General features: G+C 43.7%; 1 protein-coding gene across 1 annotated transcript; it reads right to left on the bottom strand.

The window, feature by feature from the left end:
* Positions 1-1,376: 1,376 nt before the first annotated feature.
* On the bottom strand, positions 1,377-22,480 carry LOC112232754 (arf-GAP with coiled-coil, ANK repeat and PH domain-containing protein 1). The gene is made up of 23 exons (XM_024399969.2): positions 21,831-22,480; positions 19,210-19,267; positions 17,555-17,674; positions 17,310-17,363; positions 17,062-17,120; positions 16,705-16,888; positions 16,144-16,188; positions 15,843-15,938; positions 12,774-12,848; positions 12,156-12,268; positions 11,797-11,848; positions 11,562-11,662; positions 11,303-11,414; positions 10,973-11,181; positions 10,825-10,894; positions 9,545-9,639; positions 6,590-6,786; positions 5,975-6,025; positions 5,716-5,894; positions 5,504-5,613; positions 5,314-5,424; positions 5,174-5,235; positions 1,377-3,266 (listed from the first exon to the last, which is right to left on the bottom strand). The coding sequence occupies exons 1-23, from the start codon at positions 21,881-21,883 to the stop codon at positions 3,169-3,171; spliced, it is 2,304 nt and encodes a 767-aa protein (XP_024255737.1). The 5' UTR covers positions 21,884-22,480; the 3' UTR covers positions 1,377-3,168.
* Between the last annotated feature and the right edge of the window lie 944 nt (positions 22,481-23,424).

The following is a 23,424-nucleotide window of genomic DNA, read 5'->3' as shown; positions in this document are numbered from 1 at the left end:
CTTTCTCAGGACCCTGTCTTTCAAAGATAATTCGTAAAAATCCAAATAACTTCACAGATCTTCATTGTAAAGGGTTTAAACACTGTTTCCCTTACAGATGGTAGGCAATTAACGTTGCAGTTATGAAAACTTAGGACACTAAAGAGGCCTTTTTACTGACTCTGAAAAACACCAAAAGAAAGATGCCCAGGGTCCCTGCTCACCTGCGTGAACGTGCCTTATCCATGCTGCAAGGAGGCATGAGGACTGCAGATGTGGCCAGGGCAATACATCGCAATGTCCATACTGTGAGACGCCTAAGACAGTGCTACAGGACGGACAGCTGATCGTCCTCGCAGTGGCAGACCATGTGTAACAACACCTGCACAGGATCGGTACATCCGAACATCACACCTGTGGGACAGGCACACCAGGAACGCACAATCCCTAAATCAGTGCTCAGACTGGACTGAGGGCTTGTAGGCCTGTTGTAAGGCAGGTCCTCACCAGACATCACCGGCAACAACGCCACCTATGGGCACAAGCCTACCGTCGCGGGACCAGACAGGACTGGCAAAAAGTGCTCTTCACTGACGAGTCACAGTTGTCTCACCAGGGGGATGGTCGGATTCGCGTTTATCGCCGAAAGAATGAGCGCTACACCGAGGCTTGTACTCTGGAGTGGGATCGATTTGGAGGTGGAGGGTCCGTCATTGTCTGGGGCGGTGTGTCACAGCATCATCGGACTGAGCTTGTTGTCGTTGCAGGCAATCTCAATGCTGTGCGTTACAGGGTAGACATCCTCCTCCCTCATGTGGTACCCTTCCTGCAGGTTCATCCTAACATGACCCTCCAGCATGACAATGGCACCAGCAATACAGCTCATTCTGTGCATGATTTCCTGCAAGACAGGAATGTCAGTGTTCTGCCATGGCCAGCGAAGAGGCCGAATCTCAATTCCATTGAGCACATCTGGGACCTGTTGGATAGGAGGGTGAGGGCCAGGGCCATTCCCCCCAGAAATGTCTGGGAACTTGCAGGTGCCTTGGTGGAAGAGTGGGGTAACATCTCACAGCAAGAACTGGCAAATCTGGTGCAGTCCATGAGAAGGAGATGCACTGCAGTACTTAATGCAGCTGGTGGCCACACCAGATACTGTTTCTTTTGATTTTGACCCCCCTTTTGTTCAGGGACAAATTATTACATATCTGTTAGTCACATGTCTGTGGAACTTGTTCAGTTTATGTCTCAGTTGTTGAATCTTATGTTCTCACAAATATTTACACATGTTAAGTTTGCTGAAAATAAACACAGTTGACAGTGAGAGGACGTTTCTTTTTTTGCTGAGTTTAGAAAATATTTTTCATACAGTATGTGACTATAACTTGACATACACATTTTTTGGGGGAAACCATTTTTAATTTTTTATCATTTGTATCCAATGGCAGTTTGTGAGCATTTTGAGAAATATGTCAGTCTTACAGTGTCATTATCCTGATACAGCATATGTAGGGTGTGAATTTTTTTGGTTCCGTGAACAAGTACCTATTTGAATTTGTTTGTTGTATTTAGTCAATTAAAAATGTGCTTAGTTTTGAAACGTGAGCCATTTTGATAATCTGTTTACATTTCTGTGCTTAGTTGTGAAAATGTACCACATACTTGTGAAAATTGTACCAAATTCAATGAAATGTTCTTATATCTTATGGAAACTCAACTACAATTCAGTTTTACTGTAAACTGCCAGTGTTCCATTGTGGCACATGTATTTGTGTAAATATAACCCATCTGTCTTAAATGAATATTGCAGAATAGACTCCCCTTTTACTGCAACACAAAGTACAGGCAATTATGTAAGGTGCAATATGTATGTCCCTTTTGAAAAACGTACTACATTTAAGCCGATTGGCCACTCTTTAAGGGCCGCAGAATAACCAGCGATGCTCCTCTGGTTGTAAACTCTGTGGATTTGGAAACTATAGGTGGTCCTGGGTAAAATTAACCCCGTTTACCGCAACACAATGTACAGGAAAATTATATCCAGTCAAAGACATTTAAGGACCGGTACACAAAACATAGTTAACACAAAACGTAGTTGTCCACTTAGGCTTGAAAAAATAAACAAATGAATCACATTTTTACTTATACCCATGCAAACATGGCCGAAGACGTGACTTAAACAGGAACCAACTGCGTCAATTGTCAAGCTGCAAAACACAAATGAAAGGAATATTTGAGACCTTTCTCTATTAACCAATTAATTGTACATATGTTACGTTTTCAGTTTGTGAGTGTGTGATATGGGGGTATAGAAAAGGTTTTTTTAGACAATTATAAAGAAAACCTTTTATATAGCAGCTTTGTTGACATTGCCATGTTGATCTGAGCCTTGCTTTTGGCTGTCGCAGATACACCTCCCCCCACTTCACTCGCTATTTTCGTCTACAGTCGACTTCGCTCGACTTACCGCTTAAACACACCCAGCATATCTAGGTCCACTGAATGACTTTACACAGAAACGGAAATTAACTCGGGTATTTTAATTTTCCGCAAGAAACAAATCTCTTGTACCTCACGTGGTCAATAGACCCAAAAAAAAAAAACCCAACATGATATACAGAGAAACAACATCACATCCAAAATGATGAAGACAAGTATAAGAGCACATATAACAGTTTTACCCTGTGCTTCAAACATATCCCTCCTTTCCTTTCTGTCACAACAGCACATTGAGGAGGATCGACAGAAAGCAACACAGCTATTAAAGTTGCATTTTTTTTGTTCAACGGTAGTTGTGGGAAACCGAGCCTTACAGTCGAGTCAACGAGACGAGAATTGTGTCGGGTGGCTCCACTAGACTACGGTTAGCCAAATGAAATGAGGAAATAAGTCATTCAATGGGAGGTTATTACTGTATCAGCCGTCATTATTAGGCTGTACATCTTCTATCTCCTTCAACAAGTGTCTCATGTAGCCACTAAGCCTGAGTGTTCTCCTCTGGCAGCCAAACACAAAGACATTACTGTTGGACCGGAGCCGCTACTAAAGAAATCACCAGCTGAGCAATGACCTAACACAGAGCAGGTGGCCAGCAAATGTGTGTGTGTGTGTGTGTGTGTGTGACAACAACAGAAAAGAAAGGAAAACAGCATAACAACAGCATACAAAAGAAACAGCTGTTGAGTAAGGTCAAGTTTTAAAGTCTGTGCTGCGGCGTTTGAGTTTCTCCGGGTTGTTAGATGCCATGTGAGAGAAGTCCCTGAAGATGTCCTGGTACGTTTCATCACCTTAGAAAAACAAGACATAAGATGAAAATTCAGGAAAAGAGGGTTTAGACATTTACAATTTGCCGACATTAGGCTACTCCTATAAAACACGCATGCATACACGCGGACGCACGCGCACACACACTGTTTACCTGTAGTGCTGTAAGGAGGTGGCATCAAGGGACACACTGTGCAAGCAGGCAGTCGCTTCATTGGACGAACACAAAGGCTCACAAAACAACAACGAGAAAGCACTGCACATCAGAGACTGACAGACAAATGAAGCATTACCGAGTATAGACAATATATGAGCCTCACAACCTCAGTCCTCCAGAGCCAGACAAATTATTTGAGTTAGGATACTTCAAACCAGGATTTGAAATAGGGAGTTATTGTGACAGTACTGGAGTAAATAACTTGGAACACACTTGGCAGACAGTTTGGCTATGGAGGAATGGATGGTCCACCCTCTTTCGCATACAACACCGCAAAAAATATTACAGCTCTACCCATTGAGAGTCCACTGTTCCAGCCCAAATTGGTTGCATCAGCATGGCCTACTGGCTAGCTGATGGGCTCAGACCAGTGGTTCCCAAATGTTCAATCATGGTGTATTGTTCATTGTCCAGATAGACACAAACATGATTATAACAGCCACGATCCAGGCTTGACCAGCAGCCTAAGACTGGCCACAACAATAACCCACCAGTGGGCCCTGAGCCACTGTTTGGAAAACACTGAACTACAATAGACAGAGTGGCTCATTACTTTCTATACATCTTCATGTTCTCAGCACCAAGTTCTAATTCTCAAACAAAAGTCACGCTTAAACGGTGGCAGTGTGCATTTGAAACCGGTCAAACACAATAGTAACCACTTAGGTGTGACCCCATAGTCCGTTTGAAAAGGTTAAAGTAAGCCTGGGGGAACATACAGTTGTATAATGGAAAAACCCTCAAGTGAAAATACCATTGGTTGTTGGACTTATGCAAGGTGCATAAAATGTACACGATGAGACAACACTAACAATCAGATTCATTATTTTTCAAGCAGCATCCTGTGCTATCATACAATACATTCACACATAAGTCCATATAGAACTCTACACTTATATATAGGTGTATAAATACATGTTAAACATGGCCAATGCCCAGTGCAATCATACACTGATCTACATTGAGCTTATTTGGGCTGTAAAGTGCAGGATGACTAACGGCATTCATTCATTCTACATCAAAGTGCAACGTGGACTCTCTCGTGGTGTGCATACATAAACACTCCCTTTAAACGTCCCTCCTTCCTCTTCTATGGAATGTTCTCTCCTTTTCCCAGTTTTTCCCTTTAGTATTATATTCCCAAAATGGTTGCCTCTTCCAACATACAGAAATACTACAGTATATAAGCCTCTTGTCCATACATTTACCCTGTATTCGAGTTATCCCTCTAAACTGCATTCACTCTACTCCCTCTTTGGAGATACAGCAAATGGTCCCTACCCAGTAATCCAGTTAACAACTCTCAGTTCCAGGAACGTTCCCCATATAAGTTACAAGAACGTTCCCCCTAACCTCTTATTTGTCCAGATTTCTTCTGACAGCACTCTAGGAAGGGTCCAGCAATGATTCCAGAAAGCAATCAAAACATAACTTGAACATCATGCTTGACTTTAATGTTAAAAAAAAAATCGAATCTATTTTAATGTTACCTCACAACTTACTGGGAACTGTTAGACGAGTAGCCTACGCACCTCAGAGGTACCCCTCCTCCCTATCTGTTCTCTCCTCAATTACGATGCCAGTCCACCTCTCTCTACTCATTCTGCCCCCCTAGTGCCCATCCACTCAGTTGGTTCTTCAAGGCCCTAAGTCCCTTCCTGGTTTGGCCCATCCCACTCCCTGTCCCGCCCACACCCTGTCCCCCCAAGTGACCTGATTGGCCAAAGGCTCCATCCATCTCCCGCATCTCCTTGTTCATCTTGGCAATTCGCAGCCTGTCAGGAGAAAGCAGAGTCGTGAGAAAATCAATCAACCCTTCTAGTGTCAACAAATCAACTGAAGTTTATACTCACAGGGTGACAATGTCAGCGTTGGCTGTCTCCACGGCGATAGTAATGGGGTCTTTTTGGTTGTTGTCTCTGGCGTTGTAGTCCGCCCCTCGCTTCAGGAACAGACACACAAGCCTAGGAGATGGGGACCAGGTTAGTGCGTGTGTGTGTGTGTGTGTGCGTGCGTATGTGTGCGCATGTGTGTCCATCCTACCCAGTGTGTCCCAGTATAGTGGCGTGGTGTAGAGGTCCTCTCCTGTTGCTGTCTGCTGTGTTGACATTGGCACCGTTCTGTAGCAGGAACTCACACGCTGCCAAGGAGTTCTGGAGAGACGGGTCAGAGGGCAGGTGAGCATTGCGCACAAACCGATACATTCACACAAACCTGCTTGCGCTCTTATCAACACTCTCTCTCGCTCTCCTCACCGCGGTGACGGCCTGTAGGAGTGGGGTGCTGGACTCCTCGGCTGTGTTGACCCAGTTGACGTCAGCTCCGTGGGCCAGGGCGTCGGCCATGACAGGGAAATGCTGCAGCGCTGCAGACCGATATAACAACGCCCCGGGATGAAGACCAGACAGGTCGTCCTCTTCGTCATTTTCATCATCTGTGGAGGGATGACAGGGGGTTTAGTGCGTGTGTGTGTGTGTGTGTGGGTTGGGCCGTCTCTGTGTGTGTTTGTGTCACCTTTGTGAATGCCCGTATTGTTCTCTTGGACAAGGTCACTCTGATTGAGCCCTGAGGGGAGAGAGAGAGCGTCACATGATATTCCTTCAGTATGGCAACAGGCCACAAGATGACAGGTTTATCCTGCTGACTATAACAATACACACACTACAACCATGTACCAAGCTTACCACTTTTTACTGTGTCACCAGGTTTATGGATGATGTGTGTGTGTGTGTGTGTGTGTATGAGTTTAGGTGCAGCGAGGCTCAACATTGTGTGAATATTTGACATAAATTCCTTCCTAGCTTGATAAGTTGTGGAATTTCTGTCGTTGGTATCTATCCTTTAATCTACCCCATGGACAGACACAAATAACCCACAGCACCTGCATCGCTTACATTGCTGACCTGGACACACATTTGTACTGGATCAGGACTTATATCACTTCAACACCTACCAGTCCATCAGCAGACAGCAAAAATAACAACATCTCTTTTATAGGAAGCAGAAATGCTATTGATTTGAATAACTGATCAGTTGTAATGTAATGCTTAACAAGGCCAGCCTGGTACAGGTCTGCTCGGTTTAACACTATAGTGCAAATCAGATGAGCTTGTATGTCCTGTCCAGTACCTGCAAGTCGTGGCAGGGTGGCCCGGGTGGGTTTGGGTTTGAGTGGGGGTCGTGACCCGGCTGAACTCTCCTGGGTGTTAGCCCTGTTCCTCCGGGCGCTGGAGCGCCGCAGGGGAGCTTTACGTCCCGTCTCCGGGAGCTTCTGGATGAACTTCTTCTCCACGTACTTAGAACGAATCCACGACTCCTTATCACCCCTGAGAGAGCAATAGAGAGAGAGAGAAAGATGGAGAAAGAGAGAGAAGGGGGATAGAGAGAGATGGAGAACGAGAGAGATGGATAGATAGATATAAAGGAAGGCAAGAGAGTGTCAGATCATTAATGCAATTTGAGTAAAACAATATATCAAATCAAATGAATTTTATATACAGTAATGCACATTAACAAACCATCATATTATAACACAGCAATTCAGTTAAATTCAATTTGACAAGCCAGCCCTCCCTGTACTGTATTACAACATGGTTGACTGCATTCTACTTTACATCCAGAACACATACACAAAGCCATGCAGTTGCACAGCACATTTCTGGGGGACAGTTTAGTTACGACACAAACCACAGTCATTGTCATGTTACAGCACAAACCACAGCCGTCGTCGTGTACCTGTGTCACTTCCTGTCTGGGGTGCAGCAGAAGAGAGGAAAAGAGGAAGTCAGATACAGTGCCTTCGGAAAGTGTTCAGACCCCTTAACTTTTCCAGATTTTGTTACTGCCTTATTCTAAAATAGATTTAACAGATGAGGGGAGGCGACTATCTACACTCAATACCCCATAATGACAAAGCAAAAACAGGCTTTTAGAAATTTTGCCAAATTTAACAAATAAATACTGAAATATCACATTTACATAAGTATTCAGACCCTTTACTCAGTACTTTGTTGAAGCACCTTAGGCACCGATTACAGCCTCGAGTATGGTTGGGTATGGGTTTTTCCCATTCTTCTCTGCAGATACTCTCAAGCTCTGTCAGGTTGGATGGGGAGCGTCGCTGCACAGCAGAGATGTTCGAAACGTGTCCTGAAGCCACTCCTGCATTGTCTTGGCTGTGTGCATATGGTCCTTGTCCTGTTGGAAGGTGAACCTTCGCCCCAGTCTGAGGACCTGATCACTTTGGAGCAGGTTTTCATCAAGGATCTCTCTGGGCTTTGCTCCGTTCATCTTTGCCTCAATCCTGACTAGTCTCAAAGTCCGTGCCGCTGAAAAACATCCCCACAGCATGATGCTGCCACCACCATGCTTCACCATAGGGATGGTGCCAGGTTTCCCCAGACGGGACACTTGGCATTCAGGCCAAAGAGTTTAATCTTGGTTTCATCAGACCAGAAAATCTTGTTTCTCATGGTCTGGGAGTCCTTTAGGTGCCTTTTGGCAAACTCCAAGTGGGCTGCATGTGCCTTTTACTGAAGAGTGGCTTCCGTCTGGCCACTATACCATAAAGGCCTGATATGTGGACTGCTGCAGAGATTGTTGTACTTCTGGAAGGTTCTCCCAGCTCCACAGAGGGACACTGTCAGAGTGACCATTGGGTTCCTGGTCACCTCCCTGACAAAGACCCTTCTCCCCTGATTGCTCAGTTTGGCCAGGCAGCCAGCTCTAGGAAGAGTTGGTAGTTCCAAACTTCTTCCATTTAAGAGTGATGGAGACCACTGTGTTCTTGGGGACCTTCAAAGCTGTAGAATGTTTTTGGTGCCCTTACCCAGATTGGTGTTTCGAGACAATACTGTCTGAGCTTTCTGGACAAGTCCTTCAACCTCATGGCTTGGTTTTTGCGCTGACAGGCACTGTCAACTGTGGAAGCTTATATAGACAGGACTCCCGAGTGGCGCAATGGTCTAAGGCACTGCATCTCAGTGGTAGAGGTGTCACTACAGACCCTGGTTCGATCCCAGGCTGTATCAACCAGCAGTGGTTGGGAGTCCTATAGGGCGGCGCACAATTGGCCCAGTGTTGTCCGGGTTAGGGTTTGACCGGGATAGGTCATTGTAAATAAGAATATGTTCTTAACTGACTTGCCTAGTTAGATAAAGGTTAAAAAATATAGATAATAATTATAAAAGACAGTGTGTGCCTTTCCAAATCATATCCAATCAATTTATCACAACACTAATCAAGTTGTCGAATCATCTCAAGGATCATCAATGAAATAGGATGCACTTGAGCTCAATTTCGAGTTTCATAGCAAAGGGTCTGAATATTTACATAAATAAGGTCTGTTTTTTATTTGTAATATATTTCCACAAAAAAAATCTAAAAACCCTGTTTTTGCTTTGTCATTCATTATGGGGTATTGTGTGTAGATTGATGAGGAAAACATTTATGTTATCCATTTTAAAATAAGGCTATAACGTAACAAAATGTGGAAAAAGTCAAGGTGTCTGAATACTTTCCTGCACTGTATAATACATAAGTCAGTGCCCGTCCTCACTAACAGCTGAATGGAAGCAAGCAGCAAAGGGGGAACCAACCTCACATTAATACCCATGATTTTGGAATGAGATGTTCGAGTAGCAGGTGTCTACATACTTTTGGTCATGTAGTGTACTTAAAGATAGAATGTTGGCATATTGAGCAAAGAAAAAGTTTAGTTTACATTTTAGCAGTATGCATTTGAAGTGTAATTAGGAAAACTTGTAAAACATCTCCCTGCAGTTTCATGTTAATGACACCAGAAGGAGATGAAAGGGGTATTCTTATACCTGGGGATTCAACAGAACTTTTTATAATGTTTTGAAAGTTGCAGATAGAAATGTAAAGAATAGAACTACTCCACAGTATATAGACAATACAGAATCTTGTCTGGTCTACACAATATATTTCTATCTGTACGTTCTGTTCCATTATCCTTCATAAACCTGCAATGAAATCACACGGCAACGCTATTACATCTTGACTGTCTATGTGAGATTAATAAAAAGTGATGACTCATGAAAATGAGAGTGGAGAGTGAGATACCTTGGACTGGACGGGTGGGGTTTCTTGATGGTGATCTCATCAATTCGCCCCTCGTAGATCCTGTTGATGGCTGTGTTTCCCAACTCACACATCAACTACAGGACAGCAAGGCAGGGAGGATAAACACACATGTCAGTTGTGTTTTTATTGAATAAAGAAAGTATATATATTTCTACATAGAGTTTCAATACATTCTAAAACACATGTACAGTCGTGGCCAAAAGTTTTGAGAATGACACAAATATACATTTTCACAAAGTCTGCTGCCTCAGTTTGTATGATGGCAATTTGCATATACTCCAGAATGTTATGAAGAGTGATCAGATGAATTGCAAAGTCCCTCTTTGCCATGCAAATGTACTGAATCCCCTAAAAACATTTCCACTGCATTTCAGCCCTGCCACAAAAGGACCAGCTGACATCATGTCAGTGATTCTCTCGTTAACACAGGTGTGAGTGTTGACGAGGACAAGGCTGGAGATCAATCTGTCATGCTGATTGAGTTCGAATAACAGACTGGAAGCTTCAAAAGGAGGGCGGTTCAATTGTTGTGAAGAAGGCTTCAGGGTGCCCAAGAAAGTACAGCAAGCGCCAGGACCGTCTCATAAAGTTGGTTCAGCTGCGGGATCGGGGAACCACCAGTACAGAGCTTGCTCAGGAATGGCAGCAGGCAGGTGTGAGTGCATCTGAATGCACAGTAAGGCAAAAACTTTTGGGAGGATGGCCTGGTGTCAAGAAGGGCAGCAAAGAAGTCCCTTCTCTCCAGGAAAAACTTCAGGGACAGACTAATATTCTGGAAAAGGTACAGGGATTGGACTGTTTAGGACCGGAGTAAAGTCATTTTCTCTGATGAATCCCCTTTCCGATTGTTTGCTACATCCGGAAAAAATAAAACCACACAAATTCTGACAAACTCCAAGCATTGATTATGCAAGAAAGGGCTGCCATCAGTCAGGATGTGGCCCAGAAGTTAATTGACAGCATGCCAGGGCGGATTGCAGAGGTCTTGAAAAAGAAGGGTCAACACTGCAAATATTGACTCTTTGCATCAACTTCATGCAATTGTCAATAAAAGCCTTTGACACTTGTGAAATGCTTGTAATTATACTTCAGTATTCCATAGTAACATCTGACAAAAATATCTAAAGACACTTTGTGGAAATTAATATTTGTGTCATTCTCAAAACGTTTGGCCACGACTGTACAGTAACCCCCCTTGACATTAGTAATGCTACATTATTGAGATGCATCCAAAGGTAGCGTAGTGGATGTATTCTTACCCGGACCAGCTCTGGTTCCCAGGAGTCCAGGGTGAGGGAGCGTACTTTGGAGAAATGGACACCCAGACTCCTGTCAGAAGGATAGAAGGTAGTTACATTTTAGTTTGTGTGTGTGTGTGTTTGCTTGAGTGTGTGTGTGTGTGTGTACCTGTGTATCCCCGAGCAGACAATGCAGAGGGTGATCCCCAGGTTGATAGAGGCCCAGTCTGGACCGGGCTCTCCACAGTCGCAGCACTGCATGTTCCCCGGAATGGCCTGGACATCCTCCAGAGCCTCGCGGCCCCCCGTCTTCTCCTGCTCCCCACACAGCCCTCCTCCTCCTGGGCTGCCTCCCGACACAGAGCTGCAATGCTCCCTCTATGTGAGAGAAAGAGCGAGAGATGTACACACACAAACAAACTTTGTGTAGACAATGACCTACAAACCTGCTTCTGAAACACATTTGTTCAGAATGAATAATGTTTGTATGTTTTCTCACGGGACAGTGTGGGTCTTCTCTGCGTTCCTGGAAGGCTGAAGCAATGCTGTTCTGGACAGCACTGATCCAGCCCTGCTGCTGGCGCTCGGAGTCTGCCTGTAACAGACAGCTCCTACAGACACACACACACACACAAAATCTCTATGTTAACACTAAACAAATACCCTAAACAAATATCTAAAGCAACATCAACACACACATCCCTACTTTCCCTGTATATACCACACACACACACACACACACACAGCTGTAGACTCACTTGGATGGAGAGACCACCTCGAAGCAGAATCGTCTCTCGTTGTCAACGCAGACCTTCACTGTACAAAGACGCAGATCCTCAATCACTACTGTGGGCTGATCCTGAGAGAAAGAAGGACACGGTCAGGCTGTGTGTGTGTGTGGATGGGTGTGTGTGAACGTCATTAACGTTGTCTCTGCATGGATTGCTATAAAAAATGCATTGAAAAGTAAAGCAGTGGCTTTCAAAAATGCACCTTGAATTTCTTCTGATAGACCAGTTGATTTTTCTGAATGGAGAACCAGCGCCTACCGTCGTGAGACAGGAGATCAAAAGGAGATGAGAATAAATAATGCAATCATTAGATATATCATGATTCTACCAATCACCTTCCTAGCAGTGGAGGCTGCTGAGGGGAGGCCGGCTCATATTAATGCCTAGAATAGAGTCAATAGAATGGTATCAAACGTGGTTCTATGTGGTTGACACCATTCCAGCCCTTTCTATAAGCTGTCCCCCCCCCAGCAGCCTCCTCTGCTTCCTAGGCTATAGACATTAAATATCAGAGAGAGAGAACAACATGCAGTAGAGAGAATGTGTGGTGGGGTAACATACCTGCTCCAGGTCTTGAAGGCATTGCTAGCTCTCTTATACAGGTAGCCCTCCATGGCAATACCGTTGGCGGCATCAGCACAGAAATCCATTAAGGAGTTATCATAGGACACATCCTGCCAACACAACATAAACACAACCATAAACATTACTGTAGGGAAAGGGAAGGGATGTTAGTAAATATCATTGTCATGCAGTGATGCCAGTAGACTACTGAGCTATGTCGAAAAGGAAATGATGACGTCATCAGGTGTGACTAGCTGTATCTTCACAGGTTGGAGACTTCTAGCACCGATAGGATATGTTCTGAACAAAGTGAACTACATTTTGTAGACTTACCCTTTGCAAAAACAAAATTACATTGTTAGATGGATTGCAAAGGAGAATTGCCCACACTCATTTCACAGAGGTGGCATTCCCGAAGGGAAATATGCAGATGCATGCTAGAACGCACCAATTGGATCGCGCTAGCTTGTCTTTGGTTCTGCCCTCATTTGTTCCCATTGGAAACGACAGGTTGTGGTCTGTCTTGGTTTAGTTACAAAACACATTTGCTTCTAGTGTAATAACACGGCAGCCAACTTGGTGGCCTGTGTTTAGTTTGGATCCAGCAGTGTTCACCTTTTTCTTAATGGCCTCGTGTCTCTGTTCCATGTCTCTCTTCTCCCTGGCGGAATTCAACACTAGTTGAGTGTGCTGTGTATGAGATTAAAAAAAGAGAGAGAGTCGGGCACAAAAAATTTGATTTAAAAAAAAACACAGAATACAATATGTTTCAAATGATGCACATTATTCTATATCACACACGGCAGTGCAGCATGATAGGCCAGTTCGGCCAGGGAACAAAATATAGAGAATAATGTACAGAGTATACTGGAACAGTGTATGTTTTTTTTGTAGTTTTAGAGATTAATGTAGAAACTGTTGAGGAAAATCAGGCTAGGAGATTAAGGACTTCTGGCTTGGACAGCTTTTAGCTAGATGTCAGGGAGTCCATCACTACAGACTTTGTCCTCTTGGTGAAACAGGAAGGAGGAAGTGCGAACCTGTCCCAAATCCCTGTTTCTGCATGGAGGATCGAGGAAAAACCTCAAGCAGCTTCCTATAGTAGCTTTAGTTTCTTCCTCTCTCACTAGGGTTTCAGGACTCCCTAAATCTTTCTCAGATTATTACCAATCCCACAAGGTATGACTCCAAACATCGACAAAAGGCTACTCTCCTTGATGTTATCCTCACAAATAATCCTGACAGGTATCAGACTGGTGTTTTCTGTAATGACCTTAGTGATCACTGTTTTACAGCCTGTGTTCGTAATGGCTGCTCAGTGAAACGATCTGTCCTGATTTGTCATAGACACTTGCTAAAAAACTTTAATGAGCAAGCCTTCCTTCATGACCTGGCCTCTGTAAATTGGTAAAGAACCAGCTTGATCCCCTCTGTCGAAGACACTTGGACATTCTTTTTTAATATTTTCAGTGGTATTATTAACAAACATGCCCCCATAAAGATAATGAGAATTAAAAACAGGTTCAGCCCTGGGTTCGACCATGATCTGGCAGGGTTACTCCACCTCAAGAATTCCATTTGGTGAAAGGCTTGGCAAACGCATACTCTCGTTCAGGCAAATGAGAAATAAGTGCATTCAGGCTATCCGGAAGGCCAAAGTTAGTTACTTTAAGGAGCAGTTCTCTCTCTGTGGTTCTAACCCCAAGACGTTGTAGAAAACGGTTAAAGACCTGATGAATAAACCCTCCTCCTCACAGCTTTCCCTTCATGTTGATGATGTGGTTGTTACTGACAAGGAGCACATGGCTGAGCTCTTTAATCACCACTTCATTAAGTCGAGATTCCTATTTGACTCCGCCATGCCTCGTTGCCCGTCCAACTTTTCCTCATCTCCCACCCCTTTTAATGCAAATAGCCCTGATGATTTTCTCCTGCCCCGCTACAAAGTTTCTCCTTGCAGGCAGTCACTGAGTCTGAGGTACTAAAGGAGCTCCTTACACTTGACCCCCAAAAAACATCTGGGTCATATGATTTAGATTGTAGCCCCTATAATCGCTGAGCATATCTCTAACCTTTTCAGCCTGTCTCTCCTCTCTGGGGAGGTTCCCATTGCTTGGAAGGCAGCCATGGTGTGTCTTTTATTTAAAGGGGGAGATCAAGCTGATCCTAACTGTTATAGGCCAATTTCTATTTTGCCCTGTTTATCAAAAGTGTTAGAAAAACGTGTCAATAATCAACTGACTGGCTTTCTTAATGTCTATAGTATTCTCTCTGGTATGCAATCTGGTTTCTGCTCAGGTTATGGATGATGTCACCATTGCCCTTGATTCAAAGCAATGTTGTTCTGCTATTTTTATTAACTTGGCCAAAGCTTTTGATCCGGTAGACCATTCCATTCTTGTGGGCCGGTTAAGGAGCATTGGTGTCTCTGAGGGGTCTTTGGCCTGGTTTGCTAACTACCTCTCCCAAAGAGTGCAGTGCATTAAGTCAGAACATCTGCTGTCTCAGCCACTGCCCATCACCAAGGGAGTACCCCAAGGCTCAATCCTAGGCCCCACGCTCTTAATTTACATCAACAACATAGCTCAGGCAGTAGGAAGCTATCTCATCCATTTATATGCAGATGATACAGTCTTGTACTCAGCTGGAAACTCCCCGAATGTTGTGTTACACCCCAGCTGCCAAACTAACCCTAATTCAGATGACCATCCTACCCATGCCAGATTACGGAGACGTAATTTATAGATCGGCAGGTAAGGGTGCTCTTGAGCAAATAGATGTTCTTTACCATTCAGCCATCAGACTTGCCATCAATGCTCCTTATAGGACACATCACTGCATTTTATACTCCTCTGTAAACTGGTCATCTTTGTAAAAATAATAATAATAAAATAAAAATATATTTATAACAGTCAATCCAGCAGTCTTTAAGCACCTTCTGCAGGTATTATTTTTACATGTTCTTGCCCTCTTTTTCTTTCTCTCTCTCTCATTCTGCCTCTCACTCTTTTGACATTTCCTGTAACAGCAGGAAGAGTTAAAACAGTCTTTGTGGCCTTAATGCTCCAGTGAAAGGTGACTTGCTTTCCGGTTTCAAGCTTCTCTCTGACTAACCTTCCTGTTAGTTTTAGTCTACTGTTGACTTCAGGCCTAGAGCTCAATGTATGGCAGCTCTTCCAGTTATGGTAAAGTGCAATTCCAGCGTGGCACTAACGTTACTGTTTGACTAGATGAAAACACGCATGCACGTGCTCTCACACACACACACACACACACACACACACACGAACGCATGCAAGCACAAACTTTCTCAGTCATGTGAAATGTTTCCTGTTGACGGTGCCCACACGGTTTCCTGTCACGATGAGAGGGACGTCACCTTGTGACTTCCTCATCCCTCTGGAGCTCATTGCTAGGACTTGTGTGCTAATTAATCAATGGAATCGACTATTAGAATAAACCTTTTCCACCGTCCATCTAAGAGGAGATCAATTCATCCCCCTCTTCTCTTCCACTCACTCTCATAAACTATTTTTTACCCCACTCTCTCTCCCTCGCTGTGTTCCCTAATTTCAAAATCTGAACAACGTACTTGAACAGATCTCTTCCTCCGTCTATGAACTTGGTTCCTCCAACACACTTATCTCCCGCCCTCCCTCTCATTCCTTCACATGTTCTTGTTACCTCTTCACTCAGGGTGCGGCGGTAGTCGTCCAGCTCCGAGAGGGACTGGTGACCTTGCTGGAAGAACTGGGACTGGGCATCCATCATAGACACCATCTGACAGAAGAACACAGAGCAAAGCGTTGTCATACAACCAACTACATGCTAAACAATACATGCAAGCATAAAGAGAACTCAACAACTGCTCAAGTAAACAAATGATTAGACACCCACATGTGAGCTTAACCATGCAACATTTTACAACACTCCCAACGATAACATGATTTTACAACACTCCCAACGATAACATGACGAAACTCACCGCCATCAGGATGTCGGTCTTCTTCTTGGCCTCGATGACATTGATCTAGGAGAGTTTGTGAACAGGAGGGAAAAGAACATGGGTGTGGTTATGACTGCAGCTAGTACGAAACAACTGGGTATTAATAGTGACCAGCCTGCTACAGGGAAACCCTCAGGCAATGCTGTTATCATTCACCACAGCAAAACACATGTCCCTAAACATAGGTGCCGTTGCATATTTTATGAATTATTTTGTTAGAAATATGGCCTGGTCCTGACATCTGTTATGTGTAAAAGATCTAGCATTCTGTTTGAGGCCTTTGAGTAGTGTCCATGTTCTCAAAAAGCCAGCCAGCTGTGGAATGAGAAAGACTCCAGTCTAGAACTAATCGTTTCAATACTGGCCTGTAATGAAATTTAAAGCAAACCACTCAAAATCAATTCAAAGTCAAACTAACATGCTGAAAATGCATTTGGGGGAGTCAATTAAAGCATGTTTCTACAGCCATGCCAGTGTGTATGCACAGGCAAACACTCACCCCTCCATCTCCCTCAATCCATCCACCTTGGATGCCCTCACCTGCAGTACGTAGTCGAGGGCTCCGGAGCGGAAGGTCTTGCGGGCGTTGAGGAGGGCATGGCTGACCTCTTCTACCTCGTGCTGTTTTCCCCGGGGGGCCTGAGCGTTCCTCCCCAATGCTGCCTCCAGACTCTCACTACCCCGCTCAAACTCCTTACGCACATCCTTGAACCGACGCACGTCCCTGGGAGAAGGGAAGGGGGAGCGGGAGGGAGGGAGGGATAAGGCATAACTAAATGCTAGGGAGTGGCCCTTTCAGACCAGAGGTGGGTGGGACTGGATTAGTTGTGAAAGCAGTGTATGGTAGTAGTTTGGGCAAAGAGGACTGAGTGAGAAAGGAGTGCCAGACTCACTCACTCTTTCACAAAACTCAGCAACTTCAACTTCACCGACTTCTGTGTGCTTTCAATCACCTCCTATGAGAAAAAGAGAGTGAAAGAAGAGAGAGAGAGCGAGAGAAAGAGACAAGAGAAAGAAAGAGAGAGGCAGAGAAAGAGAGAGACAAAGAAAGAGAAAGAGCTACTCAGACACCTGACATGTAATAGTGGTTGCTACAGTAACTAACGTTGAAAGCTAGTGATGCACAATAGAGGAGTCCAACTCACCCCCTGAGCTTCCAGAATCACTGCCAGCTTCTTGGAGAATTTCTCCAAACACTCCTGGATGAGAAAAGAACATTGAATTAGTCAGTTTAACTTTTTTTTTCTATGACTGAAAACAATAGAACGGAACTTTCACTTCCCTTAATAATAATTTACTATGAGTAATATGACCTGTACAGTTAGGTCCCTTCTACAATGATTCCAAATCAGTGCTTAGAGTGTATTACCCAGAATCTCTATAGACTCACCCCCATCATGTTGTCCCCAGAACAGTGGTGGCCCAGCTCTTTGAGCCCTGTGACAAAGCTCTTGCTGGTCTGACAGTAGGCCCTGCCAGCCTCTAGCATGGAGTGGCACTGCTTCACCAGCTACACAACACAACAACAGGTGTCAAGGTACAACACAACATGGATACTACACAATGCTAAATGAGATGACATAGCACTACCAACCAATATGATCACTGTTCAGACACAGAATAGGTTGAGACTGAAAATATTTGGCATGGGTCCCCAGATCCTCAAAAGGTTCTACAGCTGCACCATCGAGAGTATCCTGTCAGGTTGCATCACCAACTGGTATGGCGACTGCTCGGCAACTGCTCGGCATCTGAGCGTAAGGCGCTACAGAGGGTAGTGTGAACGGCCCAGTACATCACTGGGGCCAAGCTTCCTGCCATCCAGGACCTATATAATAGGCGGTGTCAGAGGTAAGCCCATAAAATTGTCAGAGACTGTTTTTTCTGCTACCGCATGGCAAGCAGTACCAGAGCACCAAGTCTAAGGCTCCTCAACAGCTTCTACCCCCAAGCCATAAGACTGCTGAACAATTCATAAAATCGCCACCGGAAAATTTACATTGAACCCCCAACCCCCTCCCTTTTGTACACTGCTGCTACTCGGTGGTTGTTTGTTACCTATGCATGGTCACTTCACCCCCAGCTACATGTACAGATTACCTCAACTGGCCTGTACCCCCACACACTGACTCGTACTGGTGCCCCCTGTATATGGCCTCGTTATTGTGTTACATTTTCTTATTAGTTTTTACTTTAGCCTACTTGGTAAATATTTTCTTCTTCTTGAACTGCACTGTTGGTTAAGGGCTTGTAAGTAAGCATTTCCCGGTAAAGTCTACACTTGCTGTATTCAGCGCATGTGACTAATAAAGTTTGATTCGATTTGACTCTCAAGACTCTGAACTTTGATGACCAAAGTATGTATCTTAAAATGTTACGTGCACCAAACCCTTTAGGGAATTAGGAATATCAATTGATCAAAAGGAGAGTGTGATCAAGTTCCATTTTCGTTTGGTGACAATAGATTGGGGAAGCAGCAGTAAAGTTCATTCCCTACAACTCAGGTAAAACACCACCATGTCTCTCTCAGTTCATAGTCAATATTCAGAGAAAAGGGATGTTCACAAAAACAGACCCAGTCCAACTACTATCTACACTCTACTGTGTGGATGGCTGGGCATGTTTATACCGTAGAAGTGGTGTTATGCTCATATTGAGAGCTTTGATACTCGGAGCATAGTAGCAAAAAGTGGGGAGGTGTGTGTGTGTCTTGTTCTTCTATCCTTGTGGGGGACCTGAAATCCCCAAAAGTCCCCACATCTCCACCATTCCCATGAGGACAAAGGCTTTTTTAAGCTCAGGGGTTAGGTATTGGGGCAGCAAGTAGCCTAGTGGTTAGAGTGTTGGACTAGTAACCAAAAGGTTGCAAGACCGAATCACTGAGCTGACAAGGTAAATATCTGTCGTTCTGCCCCTGAACAAGGCAGTTAACCCACTGTTCCTAGGCCATCATTAAAAGGATTTAGAATGGAAATCAATTTTAGGTCCCCATGAGGATAGAAAAAGAAGTGTGTATGAGTGTGTGTGTGTTTCACTGTCGCTCACCTTCTCTAATCGCGTTTCCAATTCACAGACATCTCCTTCCACCACTTCAATGGCGGCCCTGGATGAAACATAGACATATACATCGCCACATCACTTAGGCAGAAGGTATTTTCCCATGCATCCACACCCTGCTTGAGCAATACCATACTGGTCTGATTGTTGAACTTGTGGCACAATGTTAGTATATCTACAGTAAAAATGTCTGTGGCTCCAATACATCTTTTGGGCTGTAATATCAGACGTCATGAGAGTTCAAGCAGTACACTCGATGCTTCACATGGGATCTAGTATACATGGTTAAAGCCTGTAAGAAGGCCAGTGGAAGGAGATTGTGGCTGCTGTGACTGTTTGTCTATGAGTCAGTATCTCCTCTCCTCTGTCTGTCTTTCACATCAACAGCCTTACAGTGTGGTTTCCGTTGCCTTCCAACTAAAGACAGAGTGATACTGAGAGAGAAAAAAGACAAAAAGAGAGAGAAGGAGATGCTGAGAAACAGAGTTACGACAGAGAGAGAGAGAGAGAGAAATGGAACAGACAGTGCCTGTTTGTCTGCCGGCGGTGAAGTAGAGACAGTGGCTGCAGGTCTTGGGTCGGTCAGCTCAGTATCATTCATATTCAAATCGCCCAGCGTGACAGGGGTACCAATACAAACAGGACTGCCAAAGGTTTGGTGGAAAATATCATTGATGAGGTTGGAACAAAGCCTGTGTCATTACACACACACATTGTAATCATTACTCTGTGTGTGTGTGTGTGTGTGTGTGTGTTCACGCCTGTGTTTGTATGGTGATGAAAAGGAATGCATATCTGTGTGTGTGAACGTGCATGAGTAAGTGTGCCTGAGAGAGAGAGCGAGACCAAGTTTCTGCAATGATCCACCCCCAAAAAACACACTTCCTGCCTCCTATTTATCACCTCAGTATCTCTCACCTCCTGTTCCACTCCACAACCCCAGCCCACCCCCATGATTACCTAGCAACAGGAGGCAGTGGTTTGACGTGCTACCCCAAGTACTCGGCCTCTATGTCTGTATGTGTACTGTAGTAGCCTCTCGCTTTTTCTCTTTCAATGCCTCTTTCCTGAGAAGTCCCTCTCTCTTCGATCCTTCTTTCACTGATATGTCTCTCGGTCTCTTTTCTTTTCTTTCAAAGCCTGTTTTCTCTTAACATCACCCTCTACTCCCTTTCACACTAGCTGTATGTGTCTGTGTGTGTGTGTCTGTCTGTCTGAAGGCCTACCTCTGGCACATTCAGTTCAAACTACATCTAAAACCTTCTCCCTCTCGCTGTTCTTGGTCAAACACGAGACCGCACCACTGCAACTTGCACCACTGACTGCCACAGCAAGTCAAACTTTCCAACACTGTGTGCCTCCCAGATAGACCATGAGCCAAGAAAGAGGGAGGAGAGAAAGAGAGCTAGATGGGGAGGAAGGGAGGAGAGAGGAAGAGAGAGAGTTAGGAGCTCTTTCACCACTTACAAGGTTAATCAAACAAGAATTAAGAAATGATAAAACAGCAAAGACAAAGAGACAGAGAAAGGGAGAAAGAGAGAGACGTTTATTACCACAGTTACTCCTGATCTCCCAGACAAAAAAGGGAGGCAAAACACACCCAATGCAACAAAACTCTTTTATTAGCTACTTTCAAACCCAACACAAAATCCACTTCCCTTTTGGCTTCAAATTGTGTTCCTTTTAGAGTTTAAATTTTAAAAAAATATATTGACTCTCAAAGAGATTATTAAGCCAATCAGAACTCCAAGGTTGGTGTGTGGCATTCGCACATTGACTTACAACCTCGGCTTGCAACCATCTTGGTCGCATATGACCTGGAATGTTGATTTGATAGCACCAGTGCACCGAATGGCAAAATGATATTTGTGCCATTGGGCGCAAACACATTTGTTATGTTTCTGTTGTATGTCCGGTGCAGCCGTTGTTACATTTGTATCGTATTTGTTTAAACTAACATTTTAAAGTGGAGACCACCTGTGCTACCAATGAAAAGGTTCATTTAGAGCTCTGCTTACAACAATCAACAAAGTTGTATAAATTCACTATTTTATTCCGACACACAAAGCCAACCCCATTAATGAGAAAAGGTAGTGTCTCGTCCCTCATGTTAATGCCCAGACTCATTTTATTCATCGCAGTGACAAATCTGGCCCCAAGCAAGAGGCATGGCCCCAAACCATCTGCAGGACTGACACTTTGTAATTTGACAAGTGCATCCTCTGGTTGTGCTGGTGCAACTAGAATGGTGTGACACACTGCCAATGCTCAGCATCTATTGACATTGCACAGGTAACTTTGAGCCAAAACATTTGTAGCACTACTCTATTTCCTTATTGTTAGGGAGGATGCCTTGTGTGTACATGTAACCGTTTTGAAACTATCTAAATAATTGACTGCAAAAACATACAGTAGGCCTACATAGGCTACCCTTGAATACATCTGTAATTTGCCGGCAGTAAATAGGCTACATACATTTATGCAGCATTTACAAATTAGCTCTCACTTTACAATGCTAATAATGTGACTGCATGAATAATGCCTGTAATTTATGTAAACTGTTGCCCCAAGTCATTAAAAAGATTATTCAAGGGTTAATCATGACATACCTGAATCGGGGGGAGTCTTTGAGACACTCTTCAAAATCCAGTTTGACAGTCATCCTTCGGTTTTGACACAAATTACAACAATAACACAACCGCAACTATTTCTATTGATGTTGAATGTGACATGGGAGAGAGTGCTTGAGAAAATAGATTAGCTCCTTTTGGCGACGTTGTCCCCCAACAAGCAATACTCTAAATATAATATTTACATATTGAACGTATATTGTATTGTTTTTAGGTTTTTCAATAAATAACTTGTGTTGTCTTGAATTCTATTCTTCTCGACATTAAATCATGACATTAGGTATCAGTGAATCGCGCCTTTCTCTTCTTGGAACAACAGGTTATTACGTATTGATTAGAATAACTTAGTAACCAAATAACTGCAATCGATGAATTTATTATAGGTCAGTTGTTCCACTTCGCTCTTGCTCTCGTGCGCGCCTGAGTCAGGAAAATGAAGAAAAAAAAATCCCAACAGCTTCTCGATAGTTTAGATTCTTTCACCGTAAAAAAATCCAACATCAATAAAATAATTGTAAACATACAGCATTTCCATCGAGGACCCTGGGGTGACAAGACTGGCACACTAACGAAAAAAATATCTCGATCTCTCTCGCTTGATGCCTTGGTCCTCCCCCTCACACTATTTCCGGGTATGCAAGTGTCATTGCACTAACCTAACAGCAAAAAAGACAGTTCAGTGTTTTGGTGGTAGGGAAGTTGTTCAAAAGAAGGGGATATGATTAAATAGGCTAGAAATGGCAATTTTGGAGTTAAAATAAGTCGAATATTAGTCTTACATTCATTCTAAGAGGCACTGATTATAACCATGTGGTTGCATCAATTTGTAGTCGTATTCATAGGTAGCCTAGGCAGCCGATAGTGGGTGGTAATACACTCGTGTCTACCGGCTAAATGAAGTATCCTCTATTCAGGCTGCAAATATATAATTTTACCGCTTAAAAAGCTGCTTAAAACATTCGTGCCGGCGGGAAAAAAAACAAGAATATGTTTAGGCCTACTGTTTAATAAAGCACAATTTTCGGACAATTTAGCCTGTTGCACAACCTTGGCTGATCACGGTGCGCAACATCCTAAATTGTCAGAAAATCTGAAAATGGTGTTGGAATATTGTGTGTTATTAAAACAGTACACATATTATTCTACTTTGCTTTATGTATGAGCCGGGACACAACTGAGAATGCACATCAATCATAGAAGATGTAGCGCCCACTATCGGCTGCGTATGCTAAATTTGCGTATACAACTCAGAAAATACCACATATGTCCATATGGCTTTTATGTTGATATCACAACTAGATCACAATTTATGTGGAGGCTGAAGAGCTATAGGAATATATTTGGAGCAAATGTAAGTCTACTTTTAGCTCCCATCAGTGCCCATTACATAAAACCCAGCTAAAAACAAACGTTTCCACAACTGTGGAGAACATTCCCAGTCTCATTAAGTCATTACCTAAAGTTTTCATAGGAGTAGGAATATTCCAGTGTTCAGTTTTCTGGGGGTTAGGAGATTATTCCATCAACGTCACACCAAACATACACAGAACATGGTTGCCATGTTCTCAGATAA

The sequence above is a fragment of the Oncorhynchus tshawytscha genome, linkage group LG15, assembly GCF_018296145.1.
Source record: "Oncorhynchus tshawytscha isolate Ot180627B linkage group LG15, Otsh_v2.0, whole genome shotgun sequence".
Lineage (NCBI taxonomy): Eukaryota > Metazoa > Chordata > Actinopteri > Salmoniformes > Salmonidae > Oncorhynchus > Oncorhynchus tshawytscha.
This window is presented reverse-complemented; position numbering and strand designations above follow the sequence as displayed.